A 10,865-nucleotide genomic window follows, 5' to 3' on the forward strand; every position below is an offset into this window, starting at 1 on the left:
ACCGGAAAGGGAATACAGCAATGTGCCTATTGGTCAGAAAAGGAAACGCCTATTCATAACGGGTCAGGATTGGCCGGGGTTCTAATCAGGCCGACAGACTTCGCTCCCGAGTCATAAAAATGAATGATGTACTAGATCGACTTTGATATCTCAAATCACTTTAAATCAGCACACTTTAAGTTCTAAGTTTAGTTAGAATGATAACTTCCTTGCAGTTAACAGTATGTCAACACATGATGGGATTATTGTGAATTTAGCACAGGAACAATTCAATTCAAACAAGACAATCAAGGGCAGGGGAAATTAAATGCCGCTGTAGTCTATAGTGAAAACATTTACTGTACTTGCAGTAGGCTATACTTCAACCAAATGTATGTCACTCAAAACAATACAACTACTCAATTATGTTTCTCAGAAACTAATGTGACACATAACTTTTTTTAATGAACACAGATAGCACAAGTACATAGCAGCTTTTATTTTACAATCTCACATACATAATCACAAGTCCAAAGTACATGTTACAACTAAAACTTTAATAATGTGTGTCTAGAGCAGAGTCATTTTGATAGATGAGTTTGAGTTCTCTGTGAAGGTGTCATTTATCCAAGAGTTCTTGTTGGATCAACCTTGCAGGACCACAATCAAACTAGTTGAGATGCACCTGAAGAGACATAACATCACAATAACACAATCACAATGACATAATATTGTTCAACAAACCAGACCTCCTAGTTTGTCCTCAAAGGTGTATGGGCAGGCCATCTAAGGATCTAAGTTATGTCATATGAAAGAGAGAATGACGCACTGCAGTTTAACTTTTCTTAACACCACTTGTATGTAGAGGTTCATAGGCAGGTGCTTGGTTTTGTGTAGATGAGATAAGACAAAAGCTTGTCATAGGTGACTTTCAAGGGCAAAAAGCAGTCTGTCTAGAACATACTCCTAAACACAAGTTATACACCATATTTTCAAAATCATCAAGCAAAGTTTTTGCAATCAACATGCAGTCTCATGCTTACAGTACAGTACTTTTTAGCTTCTACCACTAGGGAGTGCCCGGACACTACAAATAGCTCCATCAACACTGATTATCATAACGGGGGCATTGAGGCTATAACTTGGTGCTTTAACTTTTCTCACATGTCTAGATGTATTAAGCTGCAAAAATTATTCTCAACCTAACAGTGAAGGGACCTTCTTCACATGGCCACCCTAAAACATGATAGTAGACTAGCTGCATTTAAAATAAGGGTTTTGACCTATGAAATGAGTTTGTGTGCCGGTCACTACTATCAATAGCTGTGTTAGCCATGACATTGTTTTGTAGGGCTCTGGATGAATTAATATGTAGGCCATCATGTGTCTCGTGTTCAAGACGGAGCAAGGGGAGTCTTACCACTGGAGAACTTGCACTGTTTGAGAGCCTCGCTGAAGCCTTCGCACAGAGTGAGGTCAGTCTGTGTGGTGGCACAGTCCAGGAACTGTCTCACCTCATAAAGGCATGGGCCTTGTTGGGGAGGGGCTGGCCTGGGCGGCTCCTAAAAGAGGGCCATAATAATCCGATAATAAGAGAATATCAGTGTCACTCACTTAACACTTTATAACAATCCAGGTGTAACCAAATCTTGCATTACTATATACACTGTACAGCTGCAACAACAGAAATAATCATCTTAATAAGATAATCTTTCCAATCGGTTTCATCCTTCTCTAACCATGAAATCTTTACTATTAAAACCTTTACGCCGTGTTAAAATGTCATCATAATATTCCCCACGAACTTGAGACAAGGTTATCACACCTTCTGTTTAGCACCTGACCGGATCTAGAAGGTTCTACTCTGTTTTGGGCGGGCAGATTAGAGCCTGTCTGTGACGTGTTTGGCAGGGTTATGTGTTTGCCTTCCGTCTGCTTCCAGGGTCAGTGTTCACCTAATGTTTCTTCAATAATTGAAGCCTCATCTGAAAGGTGTTTGAACTCAAATAAATCACATGGAATGTGCTGGAGAGCTAGGCACCTGTTTATCAGGTGAGGACTCACTCTGTAATGCCTTGATGTAGTTTGCCATTTTCCCACTAATGTTTATTTTGACAGTGGAAGGACTCACCTGATATGAGCTTGCAGGCTTGGCCGGTTCCGGGCTGCTACTGCCACCACTGAAGGCCCCGGTCAGGGCACCACCCACTACATGCCCGACAGCAGAGCCCACTGCCACCCCAGCCGCAGTGGTGGCCATCTGGGCCATGAGTCCTGGCTGCTTGGGCTGGGCAGGGGCCAGGGCTGCTGGGGCATGGTGGACAGGTGCTGGGGCATGGTGGACAGGTGCTGGGGCATGGTGGTGGACAGGTGCTGGGGCGTAGGAATGTGCTGGAGCACTAGATCAGACAGACAGTTTATGAAACCACACAAAAACTACTGAGCTTCAACACACACATTATGTCAGCAACAAAGAGGTTAAAGATTGATTGTTAATTGTGTTCCCAGGAAGTTGAACTTTCCAGGTAAACACATTTCTTCGCGAACAACATTTTATAACGCCCTTATTTCCAATAGTCCCTGATTTGTGACTAAGACTGGGGGATTAAAGCCCTGCCAAACACAGCTGACAATTCACCCACCGCAAACCTACCAATCGGTTAGGTAGTATGGGGAATCACGCTGCGCTGGTTACGTCAACTGAGCTGTGAAAAATGCTAATGAAAAACAAGTGATATGCTATCATATGACGTGAATTTCTATTTAAGTTGCTAAGTTTGGCTAACTAACGTTGCTTGAAAGTAATTGCTCAGGGGCAATAAGAGGTAACGTTAGCATTTTCTTTATCATTATTATAAGACAAGTGATGTACTTCAAGGTTACTAGATAGCTTTCACAACGTTAACGTTACCAAGTGTGAAGCAATTAGGTTATCCAGAGTTCTAGGAAAATTGTTTTTTGACCTGTCCTATCTCAAAAGTTTCCCTTTGATGAGTATACCAGCTGCAAGCTACAGCTACTAACGTAAACTAGCAAGCTAACCTGATCAAAAATACCGTTTTTCCAGTAGGATGGTGCTACCTCAACTTTAGCAAACTATTTAGCTAAGTATAGCTAACTGGCAAAGAAATACGTTTTAAACTGTTACAATAAATCATAAAAACCTACCTGGCATGTGCTGAAGAGACACTGCGGCTTCCTCTTGGCATTTTAAAAATAAATTCCTCGCTATGTAACTGATGTCAAAATGAAACACACCGGTAACGTTAATGTTACCACACGTCTCGGTCAGCTCATAAAAGACTGCAACGAAGTAGCCGGTGAGTGCGTAACAGAATGACAACTACACGTGCCAATGACCTTGTGTGGAGGATGTCCTCAGTGCGCAGTCGTCTTACGCACACAAATGGTCTACCAGAATCTGTATGCCTGTCTATTACTAGTACTTCCTTTCATTTAAGCGGTCTTAAGCACAATATTTAATTGTCCCTTTAGCAATCGTTATTTTCCAGTTAGGTGCAAATAGACTGCACGTTTAGGAGGCTGTGTGTTACAAAAAAACACGTGTTTGACCAACTTTCTAGAGTGTTCGACCATGGAGTATACGGTCAAACATCCAAGGTACATACGTAATAAGATAATGCGGACGGAGGGGCAGGTTTATGAATGAAATATGATACGGATAAGGACGTTGCAGTAAGTTACAATTTTTGTAATTATATTTAGGTCAAATGAAAAAAAGGTTAACCAAGAACCACCTAATCAAATTTACCGAAATACTCCGCCGTTGCACTTGTGAAGCTCGCTCTTGCGAATCACTTTATCCACTGGATGGCGCCAATGTCATATTTGGTTGGGTCTGACGTTTTAAAACAGAGCATGGTCACAAACGACTGGACATCAACGCTGAGAGAAACTGGATCCTGGAGATGATTAACCACACCATTAAAAACATTTACCAAAGATTTAAATAATGCAATAGATAATTCACCAGTTTTTTCACCTGTTTATGGTGTTTGGCTGCTGCTGCTGACCTGAAACATTTATTTCAACATTTATTATTAGAACAAACTAAAAGCGCTAAAGACAAATTAGTGCATGAAGAGAAGCTGTTTTGAGGTAGGAGAGCAAGGCCTAGTCATGGCTTAGTAGTCATCTCACTGGTTTCTGAAAGTCTGTTGTGAAAGACTGAGGCCAGGTTACAGTGAAACACATGCATATCCATTTAACCTGTTAACCAATGAAAAGATAACAATCTAAACAAATGGCTCTCAAGCTATTACATCCATGATGCCTCAGAACTAAAGGTTTCATGAGGGGAAAGGCATATGATGTGGCCTATTAATGACTTGGAATAAGGTGTGCAGTAGAACACACAACATTACACCGCAAATCTTCAAGATGTCTTCATCTGAGTCTGAATATGTCTGTCTCCACCCCTTGGTGCTCCTCCAGCTTCCCAAGTTGAGGAATGCTGAACAAGCAAGGTACAAGCAGAATCAAGATTGCTTTCATGATTAAATCAATGATCCTGTGTGTGGATCAGGATCTGCATCTCCATAGATCAAGTTCAGGGCTGTAGAACTGTTGATCCTCAGCTATTGTCTAAGAGGAGCCGTCCATGATGCCTGTCCATTTCACTTCCATCAGCATCAATACCAGCATGTCCTCTTCATATGCTACTCTGCTACAAAAACACCAAAAAGTGGACACTGCATTATATTAGAATCTCTTTGTTAACCAAATATTCTGCAAATATTTATGTTTTTGTCATGATGTCATGTGAAAAATAGAATGTATGTGCCATTCTGTGCCACTGTAATCGTAATTTTAACTGCTTAATTAACTTGCTATTTATCTCCACCGGGCACAACAACACCCTGCCCCACCCGCACTCAACCACGCGGGTATAGTAGCACCCCCTTCCACCAGCCCCCAGCCAGCCCCCCCCCCCCCCCCCCCCAAACCCTCTCCTTCCACAGGCCTCACCCTCGTGGGGGCACTTCTGTTGGTATACTTTCATTCCTCATTTTCTGTATCATCTTTGTATCTTTAGCATGTTCGCTGCAAAATATGTTGACAAATCCTCTCCATCTGAGTCCAATCAGAGTAACAAGATGAACAGATACACTTTAGTCATGAAGTCATCCAGATCCAGCTGCAGGGTCCACTGTCCCACCCCCTCTTCACCACCCATTTAAATCAGCCTAGTTTCCTCAATATCCTTTTCTTGTGGTCCATGGCACATGGGGGGCAGGAGGGGGGGGGGGGGGGGGTGGAAGCAGGGGGAGGGGGTGGTCTTGAGGGAAATGGGCCAAGAGAGTGATTCATTTCTCCAAGGCAGGCTTTCATGTCCCAGCCCGTGTGCCTCCTAGCAGTCTCTGGGGGCTGGTTGGGAGACGCGTTTATGTGAGGGGGTGGGCCCTGAGAGGGTCTGGCTTGAATTTGATGGAGGCCACCCCCACCCCAGCCTAAAACAAAGGAAAGGGGCTGACACCAGCAGAAACCACAGCAGGCACTATACACAGTCATGCCCATCTGTCTCTCACACGCCACTTTGCTGACACGCGTTCATCTCATTAGAAACATGCAGACAGACTATACTTGATCTCATTCGCTTTGCTGAGATTACATTTGATAAGCAAGTCTTCCTGTGCAGGCACATAAGCATACATGGTCAGACACCGTAAGAATACTGGTTGAAACAAATGATCTTGTTTTTTAAGCTCCTTTAGTTATGTACGGGGTTTTGCGTCATAGTGCACAGATGGCACTTCCCTCTCATGACTTGTGCTATTTTCAGACCACAACAAAGGCCTCCCATACAAGAGGAGGAGGAACTCAGCATCATTTGTCTCCCATTACCTTAAATGAACCTCTTCTGTGTGTACATATGTGTAGGTGTTGCCTCTGCACATAGCCACACAGAGAGTCTCTATAGAAGAATGGCAAGGCATTGTTCCTTGGTGTTAGACTAAATGATCCCTTAGACCAATAGAACTTTAAACATTCGTAACTCCCATGCTTGAAGTATCACAGGGAAATGAAGAAGTGTTAATGAGGTGTAGTTGAAAGAAAAGGGGTTATTATCAAGGATTGTGTGTGACTGTGCGCCAAACTTTTGTTAATGCACCCAGAAAGATCCCAGCATTTTCCAGCTGAGATCTCAAAATATAGTAAGGTTGGTGAAGCTGTTAATGGAACGGTTACCCATGCATGTTTATTCTGAGTAAACTGGTGAATAAAGCAATAATGTCCAGACAGTTACCACACAAAGATGATACACAAAGGGTGCCTTTTGGTGAAACAGAAAAAAAAGAGTGTGAATAGATTTTCACAATGAGCACACTGCAAATTAATCTGGTGGGATATTCAAGTTACTGTAATGTAAGATCTTCAAAAGAGCCTACGCTATTAATTATAAGGGGCTTTTATGGTTGGAGGGAGAGGTTTCAAGTCCCTCTCTATCCTGCTCCCACAGCGTTTACTTAACTCTCTCTTCTCACCATCAACACACACCTGTCCTCTCACACGCCTATGAGGAAGGACAGAGTTCAAGGCAGGACAAGGACCAGTCTATTGTCCATTATGTATATCAGCTTCATCTTTGGCTCAGTTGGGCATAAGGGCTTTCTGAGAATGAATTAACCCACCAAACACCCACAGACAGGTTCTCCATATTCCCATCCCACGCCCTCTTGTAAAGGTGAGGTAACACATACCCATTTATTTAAGCAATGTCAACAGTTTCCTGGTTATGATTATGTTATCTTGGAAACACAGAGGCTGTATTGTTTGGGATAGCACCTTAGTTTAGCCCATTCATTCGCTCAGATTAATTTGCATTTTCTTTGCAACTTTGCAGTTAGCATGTCATTTTTTTTCTGAAATATGTGTACCCTACTTACCTAAATGATGTGTTGTTTATGCTAGAGTAAGCTATACAGTACATATTTAGTTTATGGTATGGTGTCACTAAGTGTAGGGCAGAGCACATTCATTATACACATATTGGCAAAAAATACTTTTTGTAAGTTCCATATCATGTCAACATTTACTTCACCCAACTTAATGAGGACTTTGTGATGAATATCCACTCTGCACTAAAGGATGGATGGCTTTCACAGCCCTGGGTGATACATTCAACAGCCCTTAAATGTCTAGCAGCAAAACATGGCAGGAGGCGGGAGTGACAGTGATTGACGAATCTGTGACACACATGTTTTACGCTATTCTGTTTGTAAAAATACGTCTATAAATTAAAGTCCGGCCTTTAAATGTGGCATGATATGTCAACATAGCAATTATGACATTCTTTGGAATAAGGTTCTAAAAAAAGCTAACTGGACAAAGTGGGGTTAGTTAGTCAACAGATAACCCTTCCTCTTACAGAGCATCTTCCTAGCACAGCATAACATCCCCGCCCCCAACCTCAGCGCCTGTGGCTCAGAGTAACCTGAACCAGGTCACAGCCCCTCTTAACTGTGTTTTGTGGTGGGGTGAGTGGTAGCAATTACATTTCTCTGCTGTTGATGGAAAAAGCAACTTCTGAGCAACAACCTTCTGACCTCTCTAAAAACACCAACTTCTTGTGTGTGTGTGTGTGTGTGTGTGTGTGTGTGTGTGTGTGTGTGTGTGTGTGTGTGTGTGTGTGTGTCTGTGTCTGTGTGGCTGTCTGTGAGAGAGAGAGAGAGAGAGAGAGAGAGAGAGAGAAAGACATGGGGTTGTAATGATGCTTAAAAATGACCTTAAAAATCATTCACAAAGACTATATGACACGTAGGGATTTCATTCCTCTGGACTGTTTCTCTTGAATATCTACTCTATCTGTCCTCAGTGAAAACAGTAGATAAAATAATGCAACACCAGCACAACCCATCAAAATAACACACTCACATGATTAAATGTACAAAGAAACCACTCTGAGGGGGGAGCCATGCCACAGCGGCAGCGGCGGCGCCTGATCTAAATACCATACACGGACCCAGTGCCCACGAGGACCATCTCTCTCCACTCACCACCCACTCGTGTCTTCACTGTCCTATTAAATAAAGGCTGGAAAAGACCAAAAAGACAGTCACAACAGTAGGTCTAATGTGGGCATGCGCTAAGGTCAATAACTGGGACACCCGAAAGTGCTCTGTGAGAACCCTGGGATTATGAAAAGCAAGTCTCATCTTCTGAAAAGTGTTGCAACGTTATTTCCTGGTACCATTTGATTGCTCTTTAAGTATTTGGGGACCTACAAATGATGATGCAAGTCTCTTTGGACACAAGTCTTTGTTTAATAGCTGAATACAAATGTGGAGAGGCCTCTTCAGGTTCCCTTGATGCTCCCCTATCAGTAAACCTACTTTCAGACACCTCTTTCTATCTCAGCCACTCAGTCTGGAGCCCATGCAGCCTGACATCTTTCACTCATCTCACAACACCTGGAGCATCTGAAACCCCAGGAGAGAAAAAGGAGTTGTTGTTTTCTGTTTTCCTTCCTGGCGTTTCTTTTTTCTCCTTCTTCCTTTTGGTACTCTTAAATACTTTTATGAGCCACCCCGGTAATTTGAGATGACTCAACTTCATTGTGGTTCTCACCGCAAAAGGGCTGGGGGTGGGGGAGAGACTTGATGGTTCTTACAAAAATGTGCCAGTTATTAAGTTGGACAACCTACCTCTGTTTTCCCGTGGCCGCTTTGGCCATAATTGATCTTAAGTGGGTCCTTTGGGAAAAGACCTTGCCTGCTCGCATGGCTTTATTGTGGTTGGAAACTTTCCAAGACCGTCCAGCTCTGGCCGGGCCGACTTATAATGGTTTCTGGAAAAAGCTAATAGGGAGGAAGGGGAGAGTGACTTGCACTGATGCCTGTCCTGATGAAGCCCAAATCAGCACCTGATAATAAACTATGTTCAGTGTCACACTAAACTGGTGACTTAGTGCACTGGAGCATCACTCTCAGGGAAGACAGAGGGTAGCTGAGGTCAGAAGAATGGGATGTGAGTTTATGGGACATGGATGGATTCAGAGGGGACCTCGTCTTGCATTAACTTTCAAAGCAGAACTGGACCTCACTGATCGTGCCAATCAAATTTGAGATTACAGATATACTGTCTACAGAGGGTTGTAGTGTGGTCTGTGGTCTGCAAGCAGATTTGTTTTGTTCCTACTGTGATATGTGAGCCAGACTGTGTATATAACCCTGTACTTCTCACAGTCCCTTAAGTCCAATAGTACAGAAAGAAACATCCACTCGTCTGCTTCTCACTGGGAGCCCTCTGGTCCAATCCATTGATCATTTGACCAAGTGACCTAATAATGCTGCAGCCAAGCAATCAGTCCGATCCACTAGCTGGCACGTTCCAATACATTCCAGCCACCAGGGAGATTTTTTGCCAGTGTTAATAACAGGTATGTTAATTTACGACAACATTTGGAGACTTTCTATCTTCCCAACAAAGAGAAAAATCAATGTCAACGTATTGAAGTGACAGAAAGAACAGATGCAATAATTTTTATGCAGTTTTTTGGTGGAAAAGCCAGTTACATCATCACTTTCATGCACAAAGCTGTGCTGAAGGCTGCTCTCCTCGTTGATATCTAATGTTCTTGGGGTCCTGTACAAGATGGTCACAGCAGGAATCAGGCTCCCTCCCTCCCTCCCTCCCTGGGTCCTGAGATCAACACACGACCCCGAGCCAGCCAAGGAGGCCGCCTGTGTGAGGCGCAGAACAAAGTCTTGAACAGTTTACTGTTTCAGCTTGCCAAGAGCAATATGAGATCAATTAAATGTGCTGTGTATCTTGGCTTTCAGCTGTCTGCATGCTATGCCTCTCTCCTGGCCCTCCTCTGGTTCAACTGTCATCAGTTGGGTGCCATAAAACACAGCGAACTCTCGGGGCTTGCATCCAAACACACCAAGCATAATTAAATGGGATCTTTTGTTAAGATCGCACACAAAGAAAGTGTCTGTGATTAAGTGATCTGGCATGGGCTCCAGAGAGGAGAAAATGGATACCATTTCAACTGGTGTGCCCCGGGCCTCTCATTAGAACAATTTACCCGAGACACAAGAAGCCAGAGGGGGCTCACAGAGAGGCAAAAACATCTGTTATGGTGTGAATTAGAGTCTCTCTATACACTGGTTTCAAATGTCTAGGCCGGGTGATTCATTGGCGCAACACATGCAATATGGGAGGTTAACATTCTGCTTACCGTGATGATTTCAATCACTTCTTACAAAACTGCTAACCAATACTCTTTGAGCATCAAAACATTAATAGTGTGGCAGTTAACCACAATGCACCACATTGATGGTATTGAGAAAGACATGTTGCAGACTGTGCAGACTTGCAGTAGTTCTGGGAATTATCTCAATAACAATGTGTTTTTTTTCAGTTATTACACAACCAATGTCTAACTGACAGTGACAGGGCATTGATTAATTTTGCTTACAGTCTAACACTGTGTTGTGAACAGTAGTACAGTACATGAACAGCACGGCAGGAGAATTGCTAGTGCATTAGCTGCGATTCTACAGACCATTAGTTCATAGATCCATTACAAGTAATTACCTTTACAAGAAGCACGACAGTAATGATGCCACTCCTGCTCTGAAATATACAGCCCCAAAAGGCCTCAACAGGTAGGGATTAGAGGTCAAAACAATCTTTTAGCATATTGAGTTGTCACCATTCCAATAACTACAGTGTGGTATTAAACCATAAGTCATGGTGACGTGTCCTTAATTATTTTTCAGATCTGTGAGCTGTGCAATTACATTTGGTTAGATAATTCAGGCAAAAAACGAAATGGAAACACGGCGTCTTTTCTTTTTTGTTTCAATACCATGCGAATTAAAGACCAGTCTGACTAGTGTCTACATATTTCTTTTTAA

The 10,865-nt window shown here is 42.9% G+C and overlaps 1 protein-coding gene across 1 annotated transcript; it reads right to left on the reverse strand.

The window, feature by feature from the left end:
• Positions 1–463: 463 nt before the first annotated feature.
• Positions 464–3,324, reverse strand: chchd10 (coiled-coil-helix-coiled-coil-helix domain containing 10). The gene is made up of 4 exons (XM_080835718.1): positions 3,148–3,324; positions 2,111–2,378; positions 1,400–1,541; positions 464–664 (listed from the first exon to the last, which is right to left on the reverse strand). Exons 1-4 carry the CDS (start codon positions 3,186–3,188, stop codon positions 645–647), a joined length of 471 nt encoding a protein of 156 aa, XP_080691844.1. The 5' UTR covers positions 3,189–3,324; the 3' UTR covers positions 464–644.
• Between the last annotated feature and the right edge of the window lie 7,541 nt (positions 3,325–10,865).

The sequence above is a fragment of the Sprattus sprattus genome (genome assembly GCF_963457725.1).
Source record: "Sprattus sprattus genome assembly, chromosome: 3".
Taxonomy (NCBI): Eukaryota; Metazoa; Chordata; class Actinopteri; order Clupeiformes; family Clupeidae; genus Sprattus; species Sprattus sprattus.